General features: G+C 47.4%; 1 protein-coding gene across 5 annotated transcripts in view; it reads left to right on the top strand.

Annotated features, from left to right (window-relative positions):
• Positions 1 to 26,037, top strand: part of CACNA1H (calcium voltage-gated channel subunit alpha1 H) — a 121,727-nt gene that overhangs the window by 31,860 nt on the left and 63,830 nt on the right. For all 5 annotated transcript variants that reach the window (XM_069869945.1, XM_069869947.1, XM_069869944.1 and 2 more), the window contains exons 6-8: positions 2,377 to 2,469; positions 4,364 to 5,150; positions 9,285 to 9,697. In XM_069869945.1, coding sequence (XP_069726046.1) covers positions 2,377 to 2,469; positions 4,364 to 5,150; positions 9,285 to 9,697 — 1,293 coding nt within the window. The remainder of the gene's footprint in view (positions 1 to 2,376; positions 2,470 to 4,363; positions 5,151 to 9,284; positions 9,698 to 26,037) is intronic.

Here is a 26,037-nt window from a genome sequence, read left to right as displayed (position 1 = left end):
TTGCTGAAAATGCTGTCTAGAATGCAAGAAAAATACCTTTATAAATGTTGGTTGGCCCTCTTGTCTCAGCAGCTGTTTCCCGGGTGGGGAGCTGGCAGCACCTGTAGAAGCCCCACAGCAGCCCTCAGGTAACTCCGTTTGTAGAGAGGGCTCGGTTTAATCCTTTTAATACATTCGATTTGTAGATTGCCAGCCAAATGCAAATTCAGTGATGAGGTGTATCCAGTGCATTTGGAGTCCCTGGGCTCATTTTTCATCCCTGAGTGTAGATGGATGGAGCAACTGCTGTGCCAGCTGTGGCAGCCCGACTCCGAAATGCCTGTCCAAATGGAGAGGAAGGAAGGGAAAGGACTTTGAACAGCACAAAGGAAATTGTTTCTGAGGTGGTTGGCAGTGATTTGGTTTAGCCTTGGTCACCTCCCAACTTGATCCCTCCAGTTCCAACGTGAACCCACACAGGTATCGAGTGCAAGAGACGATCTGCTGCTGGGCACAGCCCACACAGGCAAGGAACGTGGCCAAAAAGAACTTTGCTCTCTATAAATGTTTCAACCGTGTTAAAGGAAAGGCACAAAAAGGGCAGTTTGAGTTTGATTGCTTGTCCGTTCCACACCGCCAAACAGACTGATTACTGGCTGCGTCTGCCCAGACAGCTTAACCCATTCTCAGGCTCCAGGGTGAATAACAACACTTGCATCTACACAAAAAATCCCCTGTGTCTGCTGATGAAAACTTTCTGCCACAGATTGACCTGTGGGGCTCACGTTGACCAAAAACATTCTTTTTGTTGAACTCGTACCACTGGAAGCATAACATTGCTGTCCTAAACCTGTACATCTCTAACCAGCAGTGAGGATGTGATATGAAACTATAGCTAATGCGTGTAATGAGGAACAGGAGAGGTGGGTGCAGTTTGTGTAGATGCAGCCAGCACACCATCAGACCTGATTGCTCAAAGTCTTTAGCAGTGCTGACGGAGTAAAACAGCTGCAGAGGCAATTTTTAACAGCTCTTTGGCAGATCGTGTTTATTGGTTCTAGTGTGGAGCTGTACGTGCTGGCGGCGTCTCGCCCAGCTACGTGGTGGGTGGCGAGTTACGTGTGTTTCAGTGTGGGAAGTGGGTTTGAAAACTTGCTGGTGAGACATCACCGCTTTTGACTTCAGAGGGAGACGAATTGAGAGCATTATTTATAGTGTTAACTGTGAGCTGATGGAAGGTGCTCTGACAGTCTTTGGGCCACTGTGAGTGCTGATGGTTGTGTGTACGGCAATGTTGTCTCCCTTGCAGATGTGGTCGTATACCAAAGATCCAAATCTAAGAGCTGCTTCCACCTCCTTGAGTGAAAAAAAAGGAGAAGGGTGGCAAGGATTCATGTCTGTCTGCTCTCCAAGTGTGGCAAAAATATTGGTTCATTCCCTGCCTCAATGAGTGCTTTATGGCTCAGCTTTTCTGTACGTGTCATACAGAAAGTCCCCTACACCGATGAAGCTTGATTCTTTTCTTATTCACAGCCAGCTAATTCACAGTTCCTTCACTGCAAGCATGCTTTAAATCAAGAATGATGGCACTGAAATTGGAGGCAGGCAGCAATTCTGGGTTTATGTTAGGACCACCAAGGCTCACGTTCATCACAGCGAGTAGGGTGTATCAGTGTAAGTAAATTGAGACAGGAGCTTTGATTTTGCTGGAATTTGTGGTGGAATTTCAGCTCTAGGACTAGTAGCAAGATAGTGCGAGAAGTTTGGGATGTTTTATCTAAATAAAAAGTGTAAATTACATGGCAGAATCCGCTTTGCTCTGCACACAGCCTGCTTGGTGTTAATTAAATCCTCAGCTGCATTTTTAGTGGAAGGAAGACTGAGAAAACGAGTATGAAATCAATTCTACATTTAATTAAAAGTAACTCTCTTCCACTCAGTGCTTTCCCACTATGATATTGGTGATGCAGTTGTAATGGTGAGCCAGTAGGAATCGCAAAGGAATTGGTTTTACAGAAACAAAATTGACTTAAAATTTAGGAATTTTCTGAGTAATGTTACAAAACCAGAAGCCTAGATCTCTGCACAGAGGGGCTTTTGCTTTGTTTATAATACTGCTTGGGATTTCTTTGTACTAGCTCAGACCAGAGTTTCAGATGTTTTATTGTAACGTTTTATCATTTTAATCACACCAGATTCCTATAGAAACCTCAAGCTAGTCCTTTGGTCACACATTGCTGCTGTCCTAAACCAGCTGGGAAAAGAAGTGTAGCAGGGCTGGATGGATCCAGAGAGATGGTGTGGAGTGATGAGTACCAGGCACTACCAGAAGATTGACGTTTACTGACTTTTTGGTTGACTCTTGTTCTTACATTGTCTTTCTCTGTCTTCCTGTAGGTTATAACCCTGGAAGGATGGGTTGACATCATGTATTATGTGATGGATGCACATTCTTTTTACAATTTTATATATTTTATATTGCTTATAATAGTAAGTATGAACTGTGAGATGCTCCTGTTCCTTGTCCTTATGGGGTAAAGTCATTCCCTGGGCTTTTCACAGAGATCTAGCCAGGATTCAGAGTGGGGGACTTTCCTCCTGCTGTAAAGCATAATCATGCAGGTTGTGATTAGCGCTGTGGGGACAGATTACTGGCTACAATACTTCTTTTTAGTGACACGTGTGATGCACAGTCACAGCTTGCCAAGCCATATGGTCTTCCCTCCCTCTTACTCTCCCAGTCTTGGTCTTGTCACCTTGACGCGTCCTGACTGTTGTAGCTTGGCCAAGGAACTGCTAATCAGAACAAAAAGTGGGGAGGCTGTAGCTTTTCTTCCTTTGGCCTCCTTGATGTGCTAGAGAACACCTCATTTCAATGAAGGGCCCTCAAACTGTTAAACATCACCTCAGCCCTTTAAATAACAATGATAATAGTAGTGCATGTTTTTGAAGTCTTATGGTGCCGTCTTTCCTAAAACCAAAGCATTACTCGCTGGAGGTTGCCTTCATAAGCTGCCATCCCATGTTAGCAAGGTTCTTTTTTTTATGATGGGCACAACCTTCTCTAGGAGTCTGCATTTGTGGAAAAGTTAAGCATTTAAGTCACGAGGAGAGCAGAGGGAAAAGAACCATGTAGGTAGGACATGGGACAGAAGCACTTCAAAGTGCTGTTGCGGCTTGATATCCTTTACATATAACTCCATCGTCATCCCTATGGTTTTGAAAGCCTTGAGAAGTCAAACCACCACAGCTCCCACCACTAGTGGGAAAGGCATGGGTTAGAGTATAGTAGAGATTCTGAAACCAGTGATGTTTGAGTCTTCATCGTGAGCTATACATAGTAGAGATTTACGCTCCACTCTTTTGAGTCCCTCTCTACATATGGACCCTTGCAGAAAAGCCAGAGGGAGACTAGTCTCCAAGTCACTTGTTGCTGGGAATGGCACCCTTGCTGCTTCTCAAGCAGTATCCAGGCTGATATTACAAACCAGAGAATAGTGCTGCAAGCCCAACAGCTTCCCCTGAGGATTCACTAGACAATGGCCCAGATTAAATCCATACATTTCCTGCTGAGCACAGCACAGAGGTTTGGCCATGTAGACAGTGGCACTTTCTTGACGTCAGTCCCTTTCACGCCTAAGGGCAGTGATTCTCCGATGGGAATATTTGACATTTTCCATTGACTGAATTATGAACCCAAGTGGTGAAAAGCTATTTTGTGGACTCAACAGCTGAGGGAAGGATGTATCTTTAAGTCACTTAACTTTCTTGTCCTTGGGACTTTACTTTGAAAACTTGGTATCACCCTAGAACACATCAAATCAACCAGACAATAAATCAGACTTTCTTAGGAGCGCTGAATTTCCTGGAGATGCATTTCTCTGTGTCAAAGAGATACGAGAGTATAAGGTAACAGATGCATGGACCTTGACTGTCCTTCTCAAAATGAGGATGCACTCTGCCAGGGTGTGAAGTGATAGAGGAAGAGAAAAAGCAGTTTCAGTACAGCACAAATTGGACTTAAGACACTCTTGGCCAGGTGTTTCCTGGTGATCTGTTTTGTGGTGGTAACAGATTACGTTGTGTTTCATACACCCTGCGTTAGTAGCAAATGTCACCACTGCTGAGGGCAGGAGAGTGGTGAAGGCTATTGTTAACAGCTTTCTTTACCATTGCCAACATAATTTCACATGGCTTAGGACCAAATTTAACAGCTCAGGCACATGTTGACATAACATTTGGTGAGCAGACCCTGAGATTTGGCATGTTTGGAAATCTTGGGATTTCTAAGAACCACATTTCAAGTCTGGACGGCATGTGGTGATGAAATGTGTGTCTTGCTTTGTAAAGTTCCTGCTAATTCCTTTCCCTCTGTGTCTTCCAGGTTGGTTCCTTCTTCATGATTAACTTGTGCCTGGTTGTGATAGCAACACAGTTTTCTGAAACAAAGCAGCGGGAGAACCAGCTGATGCAGGAGCAGCGGGCCCGTTATCTCTCCAATGACAGCACAATTGCCAGCTTCTCCGAGCCAGGTAGCTGCTACGAGGAGCTGCTCAAGTACATCTGCCACATCTTCAGGAAGGTGAAACGGCGGACGATACGCCTGTACAATAACTGGCAGAGTAAGCGCCGGAAAAAAGTTAACCCAAACAGTACCACAAATGGCCAAAGCCACCGAGGCAAAAAGCGCATCACTTCCATACACCACCTCATCCATCACCACCATCACCACCACCACCACTATCACATCAGCAACGGGAGCCCTCGGGGGCCGTGCTCCAACCCAGAGATCTGTGACCTGGAACTCAAGGTGATGAAACCTGGAGGCCAATTGATGCTTCCTCCTCCATCACCCAACTTGCAGGCGCCTGCTCCTCCTCTGGATTCGGAGTCTGTGCACAGCATTTACCATGCAGACTGTCATGTTGAAGGACCACAAGTGAACTGTAAGTCTTCCAATGCCCCTGCAAGCATTAAACTGACTGCCGGACTCTCCAACCGTGGCAACATGAACTATCCTACCATTCTGCCTTCTCCAACTAGCAAAGGCAGTTGTGTTCCAGTTCCCAAAGGAAAGAAGAATGGCAATTCACCTGTGGCTGTAGTTAATAGCCCTGTAAATCTGGGCACGGATTCCAATGGGAAGCTGCAGCAACTGGTAGGAGAGCATGGTAAGGGTAAACAAGCTGATTTTTTGGCTTAAGAAAACTGGGCAAACTGCAAATTGCTCAAGAGTTAAGGTATTAATGATAGCTCTGTAGGGTGCAGAAGATGGAGGCTGTTTCGGGAGCGGTGTTCAAGCTGAGTGCGGGAGCCAGAAGTAGGACAGGCTGAGGGACTGAGAACTCTGTTCGTTCTACCTTTATATTTGCAGTTATTGGATAAAACAATACCGGATGGTCCAGCAGTGACTTCAGGTGCTGCTGGAGTCCTCTTTCTTGTGGTTACAAAGCACGTGGGTTTGAGCTCTTCTTGTGCTTGGTGATATCTTGGAGGTTCTCCTTCTGTTCCCGCCCACGCACAGATCTATGCAGCCCCTGGAATTTCATCTCTGGTGAATGATGGACCTGCCAGCTGCAGCTTTGCAGTGGAGAAGTCCCAGCTGCTGGGAGATGGTACCTTGAAAGGGAAGAGCAGGTAGAAGCTGGTGGAGAAGTATAAGGTATAGGAAATATGAGAAGTTTAAAATGGGGAGACACTGAAAGAACTCAAAACAGATGCTCCTAGAAACCCTTCGTCTTGTTCTGATGGGCCCCTGGGCCTCTGGATTTCTTTTTAGCAAGAAGGAGCAGAAAGTTTGGAGGAGACTGCAGGGTCTCACTCTGTGCCAGTCATCAGAGGATGCCTGTCAGGGCATATGTGTAGCAGAGCTACAGGTCTCAGGCTTCCCATCTTTCCCCATGTGCAAAAGAAATGTAGGACTGAGAGAGACTGCAGATTTGGAGCTGCCATCCATCTGAGCAAATGAGGAACATCTCTTTTGTACCTCTGTTCCATCCCTTTCTGCACCGACTGCAGCCACGCCAGCACTGCGAGATAGCGTAGTTTTATCTCCCTTCGTTTATCAGTCCCCCACTTCTGGTGTAGTGATTACATGCAATACTTAGGCTTCTATTTTCCAAAACGTTTCCAGTCCTCATGGCTGGAGCTTGAGGCTGAAAAAATAGTGTCTTAAACCCTGAAAGGGTAAAAAGTCAAAATGATCTAGCTTCTATTTTTTTAATCTCTTCAAGCCAAACTCGTCATCTGGTTTTTTCAATGCCTGTGTTTTCCAAAACTGTTTGTGTGCACATGGACACAAATATTTACCCTAGTGGTGTATGTGCTGAAAATATACCAAGCCTAGCTTGTGGGGGGTCACAGTGAAGGTTGCTTGGTTGCTGCTTGCTAAAGGTTGGGTGGCTTGTCTTTCGTAATTTTTTTTTTTAAGTGACCATACAAAAGAGTAAAGTGGATTGTTTATAGAAATTGCCTTCAGCAAACATTTCAGTGCACTTGGGAGCTTAGCAGGAGGCTAAAAGGGAGCAAGGTTAGTTGCAATGTTCTTCTGTTGTTAAGCAAGGGCTTTATATGAATCATTGGTCCATCTTTAGCTATGCAAGTCCAAGTTGATGAAGGTTACTAGGAGGATGTGTATTTACCTAGAAATAAAAGCCCAGGCTCTGCAGAAGTCTGGAACTGGGAAAGCAAGGATGAGCAGGAGAGCTGTTGCTTGGAAGGTAGTGCTTGGGCCAGAGGTTTGATTCTTCATGCTTGCAAGGGGATCTGCTGCTGGGGTCCACTTCTGGAGAAGAAAACCTCAGATCTCAGTCCCAGCTGTGACATCCCAGGGGCATTTCAATGATTTAAGAGATTTTCACGTAGCCTGTGGTGGTTCTTTGAAAGCCGGAGATTAAATGGAGTAGCTGTTATCAATGCAATTATAGTATGCTTTGAGCAAATCTCCTGAAACTGTTTTGTCTCGTTCCAGAAGTATGGTCGTATCTAGGGGACGGGGTTGGATGCTGCAGTTCTTAGCTGGTGAGCGGCAGCTTATCTGGCATCCTGTGTACTGAGAAGGGGAAGCAGTTGGCCAGGTCCATCTGGAGATCCTGTCACACAATGTGCCAGTGCCCAGCTCTTCACCTCCATGGCTTTGGCTCTTTCCAGGCTGTCCTTCCCACTCCTGCCGCAGCCTCTCCTGCCACACCAACAGGGCTGAGTCAGATTCACGTCTGCATCTTTGTACAGCAGAGATGATGAATGTGTCTTCCAGGCTTCAGGAGGATCTTAAAGTGCCAAGAAAACTAACTCCTGAGGGTGTAGCTCTGCCAGGCACAGCTTCCAACTTGTATTTCTCCATCTCAGCCTAAACATAGTAATCGAGCCGTGTCCTTACCCTGTGCTCAGTGGGGTAGGGGAGGTAGGCTGACAAGCTCACCCAACCCTTCTGCCCTCAGCCTCTTTGGGCAACAAAGGGCTGTTTCATTTAATTCTCTCTCCACTCTTACAAGTCAACAAGTGGAGTGTGTTCACTGCAAGACTTGTGCAAGGAGAGCACACAAGTGGTAACAGAGCATTAAGGGATCGTTAGGAGCCAGGGCACTCACAGCCTCAGCTGAAAACAAGGTTGGCATCTGATGGGAAAGATGCAATTGTGGGAGAGAGGATTCTCATCCCTTCTTTTGTTGTGGAATTGAACAGCATAAAGTACAGCCTGTTCCTTCGTGTTCGCGTGCCCTGCAATGCTGTGAGGTTATTTTAGCAGGCAGCCAAGGAGACTCTGGTATTTTGAAGACATCTGCGGCGCCAGTGTTTTTCATATAATTTTTAACACTTTGATAGCATTGAAAGATGCCTGGCAAGCCCACCACCTCTGCCATCCGCGCTACTGTGGCTGGGCTGCAATCTTTCCTCATCCGATTGTTCCTGATCAGAAATGCCGTGCCGATGTGCAGTGCTGTACCAGCACTGCTGGCAGGTTGAGTAAGGGGGCAAATATTTCTGATCCTCCTGGTGTCTCTGACATTACAACCAGGAGAAGGACAATCCTCTCCTTCAAGGCTGTTTTGAAGGCCAGTGGTATCTGAGTGACAATCAGGCAAGTAAAATGTATTTTGGTTCTTCTCAAAAAACAGTTCTCAAGTTGATGGGATGCTTTTCTTTTGTTTGATGCTGCCTTCTTTTAAAAGACATCCTGAAGCGTCAGCTGAAATCAGCAGAGTTTCTGCTGTGTGAGCTCCAAGCTCCTGTTTCCAGAGCCAGGAGCATCCACCGCCTTTTACTTGGTCTCCCCAAAACCAATCCAAGTGTCCCCATCCAATCTTTACCCAGGGGCATGGTGCAGGGGAAAGCTGCCCCCTCACCTTATTTCCCTGAATCTCAAGGAAAGCTTTCACTGATGCGCGAATAGCGTTTTGTAGGAAGGATCCCATGCTCACAATGTTGTGTTCATGTTAGGTTTTATTCTGCTGTTAATATTTGGTTCCTAAATACAAGGAAACTAGGAATTTGGTTCCTAAATATAAGGAAATAAAATCAGGTTCCTGTTACACCCGAATCATTCTTGTTACGCTTGTCCATCTCATCTCCATACCCTGGGTCTGTGAGAGCAGCCAGCCTTTCTCCTCACACCACAAAACACGTGGCAATGTGTTTGATTTTAAAACACGCTGAACGCTTCGTCCTGTGCCTCAAGCAAAGAATTCACCTGAGCTTTATTAAGAGCTGACGGAGGGATGAAGGAGACTGAAGGGACTACGTGACTCTCCATGCAGTGATCTGTGGTCTGTAGGCACCTTTTGTGCATTTCTCCCTCCGCATTATTAGCTAAATGGAAGCACTATCTGAATCGGGTGTAACAGCTTGATAGTGCTCAGATCACCGCTAATGATGTTAGCCTGGTCACATATAATCAAAAATAATGGGAAGTGAGAGGTGTGCCGGTCAGTATTCTCCAGCAACAGAGAACAAAACAGCCTGCACACTCCATAGAGAGAGGCCCCTTGGTCCTACAACCATAGAGGGGGTAGATGGGTGGGGGTCACAGCTTGGGGAGATGGGAACAGAGAGTAAAAATGATGCAAAGCAATGTGGGAGGGAGGGAGGGAGGGAGGGAGGGAGGGATGGATGGATGGATGGATGGATGGATGGATGGATGGATGGATGGCCAGATAGAAGGCTGCATTAGGGTATTGCATTTATTTGAGGATGCAGCAGAAGCTGGAGGAGCCTTGGAGGAGCCCAGCACTGCCTGAGCAAGGACACAGGGTTGCCCACTGTGTTGAGGGTGTGAGGTGGCTGATGGTGCATGTCTCCCCTTGCAGGTCTGCGGCGGACACCCAGCCGGCTGTCGGGGCTGAGCACGGCCGGCACGCTGCCCAGCCCGCCAGGTGGGACACTGACCTGCGAGCTGCAGGACTGTCCCTTCTGCGCCAGCCTCTTGGAGGACCCTGACTTCGCCTTCAGCGAGTCCGACAGCTGCGATTCTGACAGCAACGGTGTCTACGAGTTCACCCAGGACCTGCGGCACGGCGACCGCAGAGACCAGCTCCAGCAGCACAGGGGCAGGCGGAGGAGGAAGAAGAAGAAACCCAAGGAGAGGAACAAGGTCACCCGCCTGTGGAAGGCTTTTGGCAGCAAGCTGAAGAGGATCGTGGAGAGCAAGTACTTCAACCGGGGGATTATGATAGCCATTCTCATCAACACGCTGAGCATGGGCATCGAGTACCATGAGCAGGTGAGTGTGGGGCTGGCCTGAAGAGCCCTGAGGTTGGCAAGAAAGGTGGTTTCTGGTGGTTTCAAGACCTTTGGCTTCAGGTGCTCATGGTATGGCAGCTCATGTGGTGGCTTGGGGTGGCTCTGTTGAAGCCGGGCCAGAGAAGGAATAAGCGGTTTTCTTGCAAGTTGGAAACACCAAACTGGGCCAAGGGCCTGATCCTGCAGACGTGTGATGAGCAGGATCATCTTTCTGTGTGCGAAAAGCCTGGAAGGTGGCTGGCAGCACTGATGAGGTGTGGAGAGTTTAAATGTGTGTGTTAGGATGTAGCAGCCTAGAGCCTGGCTGCTTAAGTTGTTTGCTGTGAATTATTCATATAAATGTGAATGGTTATGGTGGAAATACCCCTTTGGTCTGATGGTGGTGGTGCACAGTAGACCTCGTAATGGAAATAACTCTTCTTTGATCCTGGACCTTTCAATAAGGCTTTAACTGTCAGGCAATGCTAAAAGCAACATAGTTTATCCTTGAGGGCTCCAAAATCTTTAATTTTATCTCATAAGGTGCAAGTAGGTCTTTCCTTTAAGTGCTTGAAGGGAGGAAAGGGAAATAGTGCCATTTCCAGTATTAGTGTGAACGTGGTGATGGCATCAAGCAGCGTGGGCAGCCGAGGACACCTTGTCCTTGTTGGTTGATGAGGGCTTGAGGGGCTGCGCCATGAGAGAAGGAGGTGAGTCATCTGAGCATCTCTAGTTGGTCACTCTGGGAAAAGCTATGCTTTTCTGGGCTGTTCTTTCTTGGAAAAATGGGTTACTTTCAACTGTTTTCTCAAGGCGTGCTCCGGAATTTCTAGTGCTGCCTCTGTACTAGGTGCAGACAATGCATCCCAGTGAGGCCGGGAGATGCTCATACTGATCTTCCATGATGTAGATAGTCAAAGATTCATCCAGTGTTCCCCCCCAAAATCTCTGCTGCAGGATCAGGAGGAGGGTAAGGTTATAAAGCTATTCCTCCTGTCTGCCTTGGTCTATCTGCTCAGGGCTGAGGAGGAAAAGCAGACAGTAACATCCAGAGGCAGGACAAGAAGCTCTGTGTTTTCTCCTCTGTCATTTCCCAGGATTATGTCCTGCTCAGGAACATGGCAAACAATCCTCCAGAGTGCTGCTACTTGATTTTCTCTCCAGTTGTGCGCTTTAAACCCCCATATGCTGTGCTATCTGAGACATATTTTCTTTCAGAAAAGCAGTACTAAGCAAAAACACATGACCAATAAATTAGTTCACACTCAGAGCAGAGTGTGTCCAAACCCAGCAGAAATAGCTGTCGCTGTCAGCTTTCTGCCTGGTTAGTTGTTCCGCAACAAGTTTTGAAATTAGGAAATACACCTTGCCAGTAGCCTTTGAATGGACCATTCATTCCTCGCGTTTCCGTGTGGATACTCTCTCGTGGGGTGGATACAGCTTTATCAGCCCTTGGATATTGTTGTGATGGCTGCTGGGGGAAAAACTTAAACAGGCTCTGGTGAGAAAGCTCAGGGATCGTATGGAGTCTGTCCACAATCACTCACATAAAGGGAAATTGTGATAATTACATCCTTGCTGCTAACAAAGGAAAACTGTAGCTGGCAGATTTATATTGGATTTTACCTTGTAAAAGATTTGCTTTAAACCATCTCAAAGCCAATGGCAATAAAGATTCTGAAGCTTTTGGCTACAGAGGATCAGATTGCCGCCAGCTTCGCTCCCAGGCACTGCCCAGCGTGGGCCCAATAAAAAGGGAGGAATTCTGAAGTGAAACCTGTAAAAGGTCCTCCACGTGCCTGGCTGCAAAGCGTCTCTGGTACGCAGCGGGGATAATGAGTGTGGAGCTGTCAGAGCCCAGCTTCGAAACACCTCACGCGAGCGCTCTTCCATCAACAGAGCGACCTCCAGGGCATCGCCAGGGGATGAGACACTGTCCAAAAGAACAGAAAACGGCTCCAGGCTCCCAAACTGTTTGGCATTAAAGTTTGGGGCTTCTGTGAGCCAAACAGGGTGAATTCAGAACTCACAGCCCTTCTGATGTGAGAACTGCCTTTAAGACTCGAGGTGGGAGGGCTGGCTTTGTGTGGAGACGAGGAGGAGATGCCTGAGCAAAGCTGTCACGAACCCACAGCCTGGTGTTGGGACAGAGGGAAGGGGACGATGGCTCGGGTTGGGTTGGGTCCACCACAGTCCTTGCCAGGAAAAACAGTTTAATTACAGCTTTCTCGTTACTGAGTGGCAGGCGCTTCGCAGTAACTGCGCTTCTGCTCAGAGCAGGTATTGCGAGGCAAGGAGTTGTGAGCTTTCCCCAGGCTGTTAACCAGGCGTGGATGTTGCCCTAGGGAGGATGGAGAAGGGGACGATGGCAAACCTGGAGGCCGTTCCCGAAGACGTAGGGGTTTAGGAGCTGCCTACAAGGATAGCTACTCTGTGTTTTTCCCTTGGTTCTCCTTTGCTTTCCTCGTTTCTCTGAGCCGTTCAGCGTTACCCAGAGGGTAGGGTTTGGGGGCTCACTCTGGGGAAGCCTCCTGTGCTCTGTACCTGCTGACAGCAGCATGGGCAGGCCCTGAAGCCCTACAAGACATCACCTACCATGCAGACATTTGCTCTGGGTGGAACACCTTAAGCAGGTTCCCTAGTCTCAACTCTTGCCAGTTGTTTTTAGCCATTTATTGGTTTTATCAAACTGGGCTGCAGTCAGTGCGGCAGCCACAGGGAAGCCCTTCCATACCTCACCATCTGTAAAGAAATGCCCAGTCCCTTTTATAAAACATTATTAACGGCTTCTTGCTTTTCTTTTCCGGCTTCTCAGACTTTATAGTCATCAGTAGCTTTGCAAATAGATGGGCCCACCATACACATTGTTATTTCAGAGTGCTGTTCAAAGCTAAGGCATCAATCTTGTGTGCGTGGGAGGGGTGGAAGGCTCCGAGCAGCATATGGCAGAGAAGATAGAGCGGTATTAGTGCTGGGTGTGTTACGCTGCCTTTCATTTCATCCCGGGACACAGCAGCGCTCCGCGGAGCAGTCTTGTAGAGCCCTCTTGAGGCAAGCAAGCATTATTGTCCATATCTTCTGGGTAAGGAAATAAAGGTTGCAAGGTGCCAGGTTGAGCCAAAACCCAGTGGGCTTTTCTGCTGACCCTTTCTGTAGCTGTGGAGCGAGGGGCTGAGTAAGCAGTGCTTCGGGAGCATCCTTCGACAAGGCATAGAAGGGATCTGTGTCTGTACTGCCGCAAGCCCAGGTGTGACCTTCAGGTGAATGAGAGAGACCTGTCCATATCCAAATCCCCTCACGGCTTCATAGAATCATAGAATAACCAGGTTGGAAGAGACCCACTGGATCATCGAGTCCAACCATTCCTATCAAACACTAACCCATGACCCTCAGCACCTCGTCCACCCGTGCCTTAAACACCTCCAGGGAAGGGGACTCAACCACCTCCCTGGGCAGCCTGTTCCAGTGCCCAGTGACCCTTTCTGTGAAAAGTCTGTGTTTTAGGGGAATTTGAAGCTCACTGCAGCCCACTCAGTTACTCTGGCTGCTCTCGACTAACATAGCTGGGACTACCTCATTTAATACAAATAGCCCACGTAATACCCCTTAGGAAAGGATCCTGACCTGTGGCTTGGGGCATGACTGAATTAGATTGAATATCAGAAAAAATCTCTTTAATGAAAGAGTAGTGAAACACTGGCAGAGGCTGCCCAGGGGAGTGGTGGAGTCTTCGTCCCTCAGGTGTTCAAAAAGTGTGTAGCTGTGACACTTCGGGACACGGTGCAGTGGTGTTGGGCTGATGGTTGAACTGGATGAACTTAGAGGGCTTTTGCAACCATTATGATTCTATGATTCTATGACTGCTGTAGCAGCTGGCTGACTCATGGGCAAGATGAGAAGATGCTGGAACTGCTTTGCACAGAGCTATCCTATCCTTTAGCAGCCCTGCCCTTCTCAAAGGCAGGTTGAAGATTTCATTGCAGCACAGCCAGTTTGCAGCAGGAGATCCAGGTAGCAGGAGGCAGCTGGCGATGGGAAGCAAATTTCCTTGGGACTTCAGTCATTAGCGGCAATCACATCCTCCCGCACGGCACATCCACAGGGTTAACAGCCAGCTCTGTCTCCAACTGCCACGGTGTACATGGCTGGTAATTAGGAGGTTACAGGATGTTGTTAGTTAGCAGCAGCACAACTTGTATTTCAAAGGTTAATTGGCTGGTTTGGAGTTTCTTTTCTTTTTCCTCCTCTCGTGCTTTATTTATTTATTTGTCTATCTCCAGCATGAATAAGCACTCCCACAAATGAGGAAAGCAAAGTACAAAGGTGGCAGCAGTCCTTGAATAAATCTTCCAGGCGGTTTCAATGCACGGGATGATTTTGTTATGCGTTCATTGCAGCTGACAGTTCTCCAGAGTACCTGAGAACATGCCATGGCACTGCAGCAACCCAGCAGGAACAGTGCACTCCAAAAGCATGACCTCTGCCAGGCTGCTGGGGCACTGAGGAGAGGACCTCAGGGATGAATTCAGAGCTCACCCTTCAGGCAGGGCCTGTTCCAGGACCTCTCTGCCACTGACAGCTGATACCTTTTTGTCCCAGAGTCCACTCCTTTCTGTGCTTCACTGACTGATCTGAAGAAGTAATTCTGCTTCTTTGTTCTACCTCAACTTCCAGCTCCCTAGCGGAAGGACAAGGTTCTGTTCATTTGTCCAAGGGAAATGGTGGTGTTATCTCTGCAGAAGGGTGAGCTCTGAATTCATCCCTGAGGTCTTCTGTTTTAAGTTACGAGGAGAGACCCCCACTTAGCTTCCCGGAGGAATTTGCAGAAGTAGCTGTTGATACTTGTAATGATTCCACATAAAAGGCTCAATTTACATCAAATGGCACTAGAAATGCTATTTTATATTCGCTTCTCAGCAAAGAAGTACAAATTAGTATTTGTTCCAAGCTATTGCTGTTCAAAGAGCTTTTAATTGGTTTTCTGATCCCTCATCCATGGCGTGTTTCGTTCAGAGCAGCTGTCTTTGGAGCAGGTTGGAGCTGACCTTGGCGGGTACCCAGTGGTCCATTGCATATCAGTGTAAGAGAAGTATTGGTTTTGAGCAGCACATTTTATTACTATGGAGTAAAAGTAATTCTGTGTGATTTAAGGTAGCATCTAGCTTCTCTAGTGACGTTCTATTTTAGCATTTGTCAATTTTGGCTTGAAAAATTGGTTTGGCCTGGAAAGCTCAGCACTTACTCAGAGAGCAGAGGAGAATCTTTAAGCAGTGTTTGAAGCAAATTGCTTAAATTCCTTTTGAATTGTGAGTCAATAAAAGATTACCCTCATCTGAGATTCTCACTTTCAGCTAGCAAAACTTATTCAGTCTTCCAACTTTTCACATGATCCAGTTCTAAGGCCTCCCACACTGCCTGGACTGGAAGCAAACAGGTTCCCCCAGCCCTGTCTGGGGTGTAAAAATTCAGCCTGATGTGTTTGTGCTTATTGCATGAATGATGGGAGACTCATTCTGCCCTTAGTAGTCCTTTGGTTTATGCATTTGGGCTTTGTAAGCTGTATACGAAGTTGTCCCTTCCTGCTGTCCTTCTGAGGTCCCAGTAGTAAGCGTGGGGTGAACGGCTTTCCCAAAGTGTTGGTTTGGTACAGAAGCTGTGTCGGTGAAGGACACGTGGTGGATGCCGTGAGCAGAGCGACAGAAATTTGGTTCATTCAACAAACTTGTGATAACCTGAGGAAGAACCTGCCCAGGGAAATGGTGGTTGCCCCATCCCTGGACATGTTCCAAGGCCAAGTTGGATGGGTCTTGGAGCAACCTGATCCAGTGGGAGGTGTCCCTGCCCATGGCAGGGGTTGGAAATGGATGAGCTTTGAGGTCTCTTCCAAACCAAACCATTCTATGATTCTATGTATTGTTCCCACCTCTCAGGAGGGAAGAGAAGGGCTTTGTCTGGGAACCTTGGGCAAGAGAGATGTTTTCCATCCTCTTTCATGCCTCAAGTTCATACCACCTCTTTAGTGCTCTCCAGACCACCTTTCTCCAGTCCCCTTTTCTGAAAACAGCCACTCTTTCTGGGCAATAACAAACCTGGTAACAGTTTGGGGATCCCTTCTTTACAGTTCAGGCTGTAAGACTTCTGATCGGCAACTCACACTTGGAGCATTTACACCTGGCAAGGTGTCGTTCCCATCCTAGAGAGAATCAAGGGTCAGAGGCGAGATAGCATGAGCCAGCAGTGTTTGCAGTTAAAAGCTAGGTGTCCCGACTCAGAGCTCAGTCAGTGCTGGACCTCAGTGGCTTTCATGGCAAAGGTGTAAATCCCTTCCACAGGGAGCCTACTGTGAGTCATGTTCATGGAACCTTCTCACTCGCTCTCTCTTACTCTCTTCTGCAACTGAACTGACTCCTTCACTGCTATTTTCCTTCTGTTGGATTGTATGTTCTTGGTATATTTTTTTTTACTATATAAGGGAAAGCATACTAGAGATCCTTCCATTCCTCTACTCCTCCCAGACAGGAACAGCACCTCTCCAGTGCAGAAACAGCGTGTAATAACTCATTTGAGTGCTGACATACTGAGCAGTCAGGGGAGAGTCAGGAGAACAACAGAGCTAGTCATGGTGAGAGGATTTTGTGGTCTGATCCGGTTCCTATAGATGCGTTCATTAGTCTGGGGAATAATATTAGGATATTCCCTGTGGAGCTGTAGGCACGTTTTACCACCAGCGATGGTTCAGTTCCTTCCCCTCGCTTACGCCATTAGTTGCTCTCTGTGGTGAGGGATTGGCTGTATAAATCACATCTGCTCTCTGCCAAGATGACAGACCCCTCTAGCAGGTGATAGCAACATGCTTCCCAGCATAAACTGTTGGGTGAAGATTGGAGATGCGTGCAGCACCAGTAACAGACCCACGCCCTGTAGCCACAGTGTGCAGGACCCACCAGATCCATTTCTTCCACGTGGGTCACGCAGCGAGCCAGCCGAGACAGTCATAGTGCCCTTTCCAAGGCTTCTGCAACTGAATCCATGAAACCCCCGTGCTTCATAAACACACGTGATGGCAACCGGGGGTTATATATAGAATGTAGATGGGTTGTTTGCATTTCAGCTGGCAGGTAAAATAAACCAAGTGTAATATAGCCCCAAGAAAGAAAGCAGAATGCACTTGCCAGCTACATTTCATCATGAAAACGTGCATAAATCACAGCCATGGGTGGCCAGCTTCAAATGTGATGCTGACAATGGCTCTAGCATGCTCCAGAGGCAGGGAGGCTTGACTCAGCTGGACAGCGGGGTGTTTGCTTCCTGCAAAAGGAAACTGCAATAAGAGAGTGCCTGTAATGAGGAAGGTGGCTCTCGCAAACACAGAGTGCAACATTGCATGGTGCCTGCAGGCAATACACAGAGTCCCAGTCGGGTCCCTCCAAGCAGCCTACGTGGCTTTGGTACTGCACATGGTAGCAGCTCACCATCCTTCCAGCTGCCTCCATGAAAGTGGAGTCTTTCCCTGGTAGCGCTCAAAAAAACGTGTAGACGTGGGACTTCAAGACATTGTATAGTAGGCACAGTGGGGTTGGGCTGGTGGTTGGACTGGATGAGTTTAGAGGTCTTTTCCACCCTTAATGATTCTATGATCCTATTCTATGAAAAGCAGTTGGGCTGCAGGAACAAGAGAGGGTTTAGCAGAGAACAGTAGAGGAGGAAATGCAAAAGATTGAGACTGCCAAACCAACTGATGAGGGCAGGAAGACTTGCTAAGGCACCGTGGGCAAGGCTTGAACAGGGATGTGTCCTGGAGCAACAGGAGACGAGGAGTGCCTTGGGTTGTCTCAGGAGCTCTGGGTTGGATGCGACAGCTGATCTACCAGAAACACCACATCCCATATTAGCTGAGGCTGTCTCTTTGTTTCCTTGCGCTTCCTCAGCCTGTGCACATCCATCTTTTGTCTTATATTTTCTTTGTTCTGCAAGACAATTTTGCATTTTATTCTGTGTGCATCACCCTGCCGCATTGGGCTCCAGGGCAGGGCCTGCGAGATGTCGTTGCAAGTGATAGTTATAGTGGGAATGGGAACAGAGCACTGCACCTCTCCTAGCATCAGTTTTTATGCCTGGAGTTTGCAGGTAGACTCTGCAAACATGAGTTTACAGCCCAAATTCAAACCAGGTGTGTGCAGCAGGAATGTAGCACAAAGGGATGTGCAGATAAGAGGATGAGCAGGGTGGTGCATGATGGTGCTGTGCCGTGGAGTCGTGGTGGTTCCCAGCTGTCAGGAGGGAAAGGAAATAGTCATGTTTAATTTAGTACTTTTGTGCATTTCAAACCACTCTCCTTGGATGATGGCTTTCTCTGCAGACCTAGAAAATACAGAAGGGCTTGAAAACAGATTTAACTGAGAAAATGTTAGGAAGGCATGGAGAAGACAGTCGTACCACACCTGAGAGCAAAGTGGGGTCAGGATTTATCATAGATATAAAGTGATGGCAGGTCAGTTTGTGAGCTCTGGGTGGAGATTCAGTGGTATTGCTGAGGTACCCCGTACGCTTCCTTTGGTGCCTTGGTGGTGAGAGGCAAAACCCCCTGTCCCCATCAGCAAGCAGAGATTTAAAGATGCTCAGGGCAGCAATCCAACTCCTTTCACCAGAGAAGAATTCTGCAAGGAAAGAAAAAGGTATGTTTACTGCTGCTGTCAGCCTGAGTCATCAATTTTCCTCAGGCTTTAACCAGCGTTTTCCAGCTGGGACAGTGAGATTTTCCAGAATTATGAATGAAGCTTTAAACGTTGCCTCGAAACCTCCTTCTCAATCTTCTGTTACAAGATCAGTATGCTTTTTTTTAAATGGTTTTGAGAGGTGGGGGGGACAAAGCTGCATCTGAAAGGAGCGAGACTCCTACTCGAAAATGAGGGAGATTTGGCATGCCTGTGTGCATTCTTTTAAAGCTCTATTTTTGTTTGCTCTGTCTGGTTTGCAGCCTTAAAGACAGCCTGACTCCCAATTTGGGAAAAACACTCTGTACACAGGCCTTGTAGCATCAGCAGTAAAGCTTGCTAGAGCAGGGATTCTGCCACCGAGGAGGATCGGGCAGGAAGACCACTTGGCTTCTTCTCCCCAGTGAAGGCATTTTGCAGCTATCCCTCCTGCCTGGTGTACCAATTAACACCTCCTCTCTCCCTGTCCTGTCCTTGTCTTATGCACAGACAAATCCGTGCTTTTTACTGGAGAAAGCGGCAGAAAGAGGAGTCTTTTATTACACATATTCCAAAGGGAATTGACTTTGCTGCAGGCAGACGGGTTCTGTAGTTCTCTGGCTCTCAGCATGACTATACATGGACTTGTCTGTGCTTTAAACTTAGTTTGGATTGAGGTGGTTCGTGAAGCCAGAGTGTGCTGGCTGCTCCTAGGACCTCTACCTGGAGCTTGGTGATGGGACCAGGGAAACAAAGCCCTGGTTCTGTGCTCCCCAGGTGTGACTTGCTCTCAGAGCTATCCAGAAACTTCACAGCTCCAGCGTGCCCCAAATCCAATCAACAAGAGGAAAGAAGTGGAACCACAGGGAGCTGCTCAGTATGGGAGAAAATCAAAGGTTTCCTGTCATTTGTGAAGGATTCAGTGGTGAAACATGAGTGGTGTCAGCGTTGTTTGTCCCTGGTCACTGCTGCCTGGGAGCACAAACTGGTTAAAGTAAATGAGTTTCAGCCAGAGGGTCTGAAAGCAGCGTGGGTTGCTGGGCAATTATCTCTTTGCAAATGGGTTACGGGGGCCGTGTTGCAGAAGATCTCTCACTTGTGCTAAGGTCTCTTGAAGCTGCCAAAACAAGAGATCAGCATCTTGAATGTCTTTAAAAGCAGAACTGCTAATACGAGATGTCAGAGTGCTGGCAGGTATCTGCTGATACGTGTGCCAAAGTGCAAGGGACTGAGCTGCAGAGCATGGAAGTGTAGGGGGATTGAATGCCAGAAATCTCAGTTTATGCCAAGGACTTTGGGGAGCTTCAAAAGCATCTGAAAACCCCAAGAGTCAGGGATGGGGGGGACAGCTCCCCACTTCCTCCAAGGACAACATTACCCACCAAAGCACTTCTCAAAGATATCCAAAAGAGCATTTCCCTTCCTCATCTTGTTCCTCATTCTTCTTTTCTTAGCCATGTCCCGTCTTTAGGGTTCTCTCCACTGGCATCTCCTAATCTTCAGGCTGGAATTGTGTTATTTACATCCCTTCCTTCCTGCTGCCAGAGTACCAGCATATGCAGCTACCAGCTAAGGCAGCAGGAATCACTCCCTTGCTGTAACGTGGGGAGGTTGATGGCTGCAGATGTGCCTCTGCTCTTTACTTTCTCATGCACAGGTTCTCCCTGTTCTTGAGAGTTAAGTTTAACCAGTGAGTGAGTGATGGACGGGCAGGCTGAGACCAACAGACAGGTATCGACCTTGAGCTGACAGCGGAGCGCATGTTTCCCACCTGAGCTTGCAGAAATCCTTTTGTATTTCAGAAATGATTTTATGCTACAGGTTTCCTCCCACTCCTTCTTTCCAGCCCTTGCTCGTCAGTGTGTATGAGCAGAGGGTTTCATACATATTTGATTTTTTCTTAACTATAACATGAAATCTGAATGCTGTATTTATGGCTGCAGCTGTCACTCCTCTGAAAACATGCAGTAAAATGAAGGTTAACAAGTTTGGGCTCTCAGGAAAGCGTGTAAAACAGGACTGCAGAAGGCTTTGTGTCATCACACCGGAGTGAAGAACAGATATATTTTCTGAGGTTCTCCAGTTCAGGGTTATTTATCATCATCTGAAGCAAATACTTTTCTAATTGTATATCCCAGTTTGAAATTCTCAAAACCCCAAATCAAATTCTTTTCCCTTGTACAATATACACAGAAAGTGCAGGATGCAGAGCCTGAGGGGGTGCTTTAATAGTTTGAGAATAAGGTTGGCACTAGACAGACTTTATGCAGCCATATGTTCAAATCCCAGGGGTGGTCACTCACCAGGAGATAGACAATCCTCCACACTATTTATTCTGTGTTCACTTAAAACCAGATGTCCTGATTGCCACAGCTGGAAGAAGAGATATTCTGCCTCTCTTCCATGCTGTACAGTCTCCCTGCCACCTTCACACTGTTCCTGTGTGCTTCCTCACTCCTGTGCACTTGGTGTCTGATGCCTTGGCTGGTTGATTTTAATGGAGATTGCTTAAATAAGACAAAATAGCTTTGGGCCTTTCTTCAAACAGCGCTTTGGTTTGGAAAGTATCAAATGTACTTGGGAATAGTGTAGATCTTGTTAGAGCCTTAGGGCTGGTGGCTGTCTCTCTCTGGGGTCCTTGCACTCAATTTTGGGCTTCATGTGGCTCAGACTAGTTAAAATCATAGAATGGTTTGGAAGGGACCTTAGAGATCATCCAGTTCCAACCCCCTTGCCGTGGGCAGGGACACCTCCCTCTGGATCAAGGCGCCCAAAGCCCCATCCAACCTGGCCTTGAACACCTCCAGTGATGGGGCAGCTCTGATCCTGGGCCAGGGCCTCCTCACCTTCACAGCAAAACATTTCTTTCTGAGATCTCATCTAAATCTTATCTTTCAGCTGGAAACTGTTCCCCCTTGTTCTGTCCCTGCCCTCCCTGATCAAGAGCCCCTCCCCAGCTCTCCTGGAGCCCCTTTCAGTACCGGAAGCTGCTCCAAGGTCTCCCCAAAGCCTTCTCTCCTCCAGGCTGAACAACCCCAACTCTTTCAGCCTGTCCTTGTACAGGAGGTGCTCCAGCCCTCGGATCATCTCCATGGCCTCCTCTGGACTTGCTCCCATAGATCCATGTCCTCCCTGTACCAAGAACTCTAGAACTGAATTTAGGACTCCAGTTGTGTCTGAGTCAGTGCCTGGGAAAAGCAGAGTGGAGCCAAACTGGGGACCCAGCATGGGTGTTGAGGGAGTTGGGCACCGGTGCAGACCAGAGCTCCGATCCAGCAGGACTGCGCGGATGGGATGGGATAGGAAAGCTCTATCTTAGTGATGCAAATGGTGAAGCCATGAGGATTGATGGGACTGGGGTGTGGGAGAGTTCAGACATATTTCTAGTAATCGCATCCTTCCTGTTGTGTGTTGGTTTTGCCTCTAAGACTCTAAAATAGACTGTGTAGGAAGTTGCAAGATTTGGCCTCCTCTGCCCAGTTTTGAAGATTCAGGAGATAGAGCTGCTCGGAGAGGCAGCCAAATGCAGCTTCAGTGAACTCCCAAGAAACCTCTTAATGCATGAAGTGCGCTTCTGCCTTGCAAATGCTCACATCCCTCCCTATCACATTCACCCTGTAAGGGAATCGGGTGGGCTGTCCTCTCCTGTCTTAATGCCTCATTGCCTGCAGTTAATTAAACTCCGCACGATACTCAGTGCAGTGTGTCGGTTTGGTTAACGCCTGTCAGCCAAAGCAGTAACTCACCCCTCCTCTCTGTGGCTCAGAGTAAGACTTTTGTATTCCATGTCTCCAATTCACTCCTTGTACTCCTCTCGCTTGGCGTTTGCTGCTCCTCTGAGGTTTTGCCATGCTGAATTCAGAGCCCAGAAGGTGCTGTTCCATTCTTTTTAGCATCTCCATAGAAACTGCTTTGGAGTTGCCGAGTGCTTGTGCAAATTCAAAAACACGAAGGTAATGGTTGAATTCTGTCAGGTTTCGGACTGCTGGTCACTCAGGAGGAGTGTGTGTTTCAAAGATAAAGTTGGGAAGAAGAGCAGAGTAAGTTCTCAAAGTCAGAGATGTGGCAATTTTCTGCTATATGAACCCAGGATAAAGCTTTTAGGATAGCACAGAGTTTATCTGAAGATTGTTTGGATGGAGACACAGGCAGATGGGTTTTTTTATTCTTCTGCAGGAATCTAGGTAAATTTCTTGCCTTGGAGGATATCTGTTTATGTGCAAAGCTGCTTTTTCATTTGCATCTCACTCCTTCACCTTATTAACACAGCTGCCTCTCAGTTTGACCTCTCTTAAAAGGTTTAAATGCATGTAGATGAATGTACTTCTAATATCTGGGCTAATAAGGTCCTGTGTCTCCTCTGATTTTAGTTTTCTAGTTTATAGGTGGAGGCTCAGCACTGCTCTGGAGTGGCCTGTATTGGACCTAGGTTGGTTTGGACCTGACTGATAGAAAAGCCAGTTCTGGGTTGGGTAGCAGAGAGGCAGGCACGGACAGAGGATGTTTCACTGTAGTAATTTGGGCTTCTCTGTCTCTAGCACAACCATCTAAGGCAACTATTAGATGGGGGATGAACTCAGGAAAAAAAAAAAAATTAGACAGCAAAGGAGGAAACTCCTTGCTGTGCTCAGATGTCCAAAGGTTGTGGTGGTTTAGCAGCACCAGTCCAGGTCCACAGTCACCAAGGCAATAGCTTATTGCCATGGAAACACTTGCCACCTTCTCAAGCGAGAGCATTTGAGCAAGTCCTGATGCTTAGCAAATAATTGCTTGAGACCCACTGTGTATCCCATCCCTTGACACATTTGGGGACTAAGAAATAAAATAATGTGACAGCTTTCACTGTGATCTGTCCATTTTGGAAATCCACAAGGAGGATTTCCATCAAGGCAGAAACATTTGTGAGCTTGGTTGCTTTCTCAAGGGCTCTCTGGTTGCACATGGTTGTTTTAGTTTTGCTAGTTTATTAAAGCCACTATGCTGGAGATTGCATCTAAACTCTTTTTCGCTCTGTCTCTCTTCAAATAAAACCTTGTGTTGCCTGTTTCATGTGAACACTGGCGTAGCTGTTTAGGGGATCAGTTTGGCTTGTTCCTGGGGCTGCCTCTTCGACAGGGGATGGTTGGTCCAGCCCTGGTGCAGCTCGTGTAGCCGTGAGGTCTGGTTAGAGGAGAGGGTGAGAGCAGCCCTTGCTGTGTGCTTGTTCCTCATGGTTCTTGCTGTGGGAGAAGCATCGTTTCTGCTAGTCAGAGCCATGGCAGGGATGTGAACAGCCGTCAGGAGGAAAACCTGAACGTAGCATGGAATAATAGGATCATTTAGCTTGGAAAGAGCCTCTGAGGTCATCGAGTCCAACTGTTAACCTCACACTGCTGAGTCCAGCACTAAACCATAGAATCATAGAATAGTTTGTGTTGGAAGGGACCTTAAAGATCATCTAGTTCCAACCCCTCTGCCCTATCCAGGGACACCTCTGAGTAGATCAGGCTGCCCAAGGCCCCATCCAGCCTGGCCTTGAACACCTCCAATGATGGGGCAGCCACAGCTTCCCTGGACATTTCCCTAAACCATGTCCCTGTGTGCCACATCTACATGGCTTTTAAACACCTCCAGGCATGAGGACTCTGCCACGTCCCTGGGCATCCTGCTTGACAGTTCTTTGTCTATCAGGAAAAATTTCTTGACCAAATCTAAAGGAAGGTTGCAAATTAAATCCAGGGGTGTTTTTTTGTCGGAGCTGTCCCTGTCTGACAGATTTTCCCCAGGTGAGCACACGGTGTGGGCAGAGGAGTCACAGAGTGGTTGGGTGCCACAGTGCTGACATCACGGAGCAAGCCGTGCAGCGAGCCAGGGCTCAGCTCCTTTGCCTGGAGGGTTTCTCCTGACTTCTTCCCTGCGCATGGTGTGGGAAGACAGTGCTGACATCGCGGAGCTAGCGGTGCAGCAAGCCAGAGCTCAGCTCGTCTGCCTGGAGGGTTTCTCCTGACTTGGTTCTCATGCACAGCATAGGGGCATCGTGAGAAGGGCAGCGTAGAGGATAGCGTGGCCTGCACAGGGCACAAGGGACAGGCATAGCCTGGTGTCACATGTGAGGAGGAAGGGAAAGGGCTGCCTGGCTCCTCACCCAAACCAGGCATCTTCTGGAGGAGCGCTGCCTCTTCCCTTTTCTTGCCTCTACTTCAGAGCTCCCTTTTAAATGACAACAGCGCATAATTGCATCGCTTTAGCATTCATGGCATCAGTGCTGATGATTTGAGAGGCGTTATTATATTTGCCATTAGCAGTGTAATTAGTGTTAGCCTAACAGTCTCCTTTGCTGAACTAACAACCTCCAAAACCCAATTCATCCACTCCACCAGCTTGGGAGAGTCTCTGCTCTCAGGTGTTCAACAGCCTTACATCTTCTGCAGCTCAGCACTGCAGCCTTGTAGTAGTAGTGAAATACAATAATTTTAATTAGTACTCCTGTTGTTAGGGCTAATATAATTGAATTTCCTTATTTCAGCAGTGATTTTATTTCCTTATATAAAATCAGAATCGCTGAACTCTTTTTTTTTTTTTTTTTTCCCGCATCATTTTGTTCCCATAACAATAGAAACATGCTGCAAATCCAGGGCATGCTTGGGGTGAGACGTTTTTCGTGGAAAAGCAATAAAAAAATACAATGAAAAGTCACCTCCTCATTTTAAAGTCCTGTTTCCCAGGTTTTTATGTTCTTATCTCAATATTAGACATAAATATTACAAGAGAAACCCTTTGAAAAGCCAGCATGGTTATTTTCTGTTAATTTTGTTCCTTGCTCGTCTCTGAATATTGGTGGTAGTTTAATAACATTTCATTTCATTGGATTCTTTTGTTGAGAAGGTGTAAATGTGGAAGCATTGGGCCATCTCCAAACTCAGTGGTGGTTCTGCTGAAATCGAGGAATTCTGCTAGGTGAGAATCCAGTAGCTGTCTGCGATACAAACAGCTGATGTGAGGAGGAACAAGAGGTGCTGAGCTCTCCTGCTGGTTTGTGCTCACGTTCTGTAACTCCAAGCTTCCACTTCACGCAATGCTCAAGTGGGGCCATTATGCTGAAGGGCAGCTGTGTCCTGTAGTTTCTTTCTGATCTCGTGTCCTTTGTTGCTTAGCAAAACAAAGTGCAAGGAATGATGGTGATTGTAGTTGTTGGTTTTAAACTTCTGAGTTGGAATGTCCGTATTGCGCACACGCAAGAGCTGAAACAGGGCTGTGAGCTCCCAGGAGTGGGTTGTTCCCTTGTCTGCAGCAGAAATGATGGTGATATGTTGCTCACTACTGTCCATCTGCTCTTATATGGGCTGTTATCAAGGTCACATCTCAAAGATCAGGGTGCAAAGCCTTCCTTGCTAGCTGTAATGGCACATGCTGCAAGCTGCTGGCAACTACAGGCTCCGGTTTTGTACCTTTTCCTCTTTGCTCTTCCTTTTTGATCGTTGTGGATGGTTTTAATTGCCACTTTAGTTTGGCACTCATGGCTAGGGGGAACGTATCAATAATTCACTTGCAAGAACAGCATGGCAGCTCTGATGTTCCCATCTGCCTGCTTTGGCTGCAGGCTGGAGCACCCTGGGCTGATGGCAGCATCGTGTTCTCAGGGACAAAAATAAGCTTGTAACAATTCCTT

This window comes from Phaenicophaeus curvirostris, chromosome 16 (genome assembly GCF_032191515.1).
Source record: "Phaenicophaeus curvirostris isolate KB17595 chromosome 16, BPBGC_Pcur_1.0, whole genome shotgun sequence".
Lineage (NCBI taxonomy): Eukaryota > Metazoa > Chordata > Aves > Cuculiformes > Cuculidae > Phaenicophaeus > Phaenicophaeus curvirostris.
Note: the sequence above shows the minus strand (reverse complement) of the source record. Positions and strands in the feature narration are given on the sequence as shown.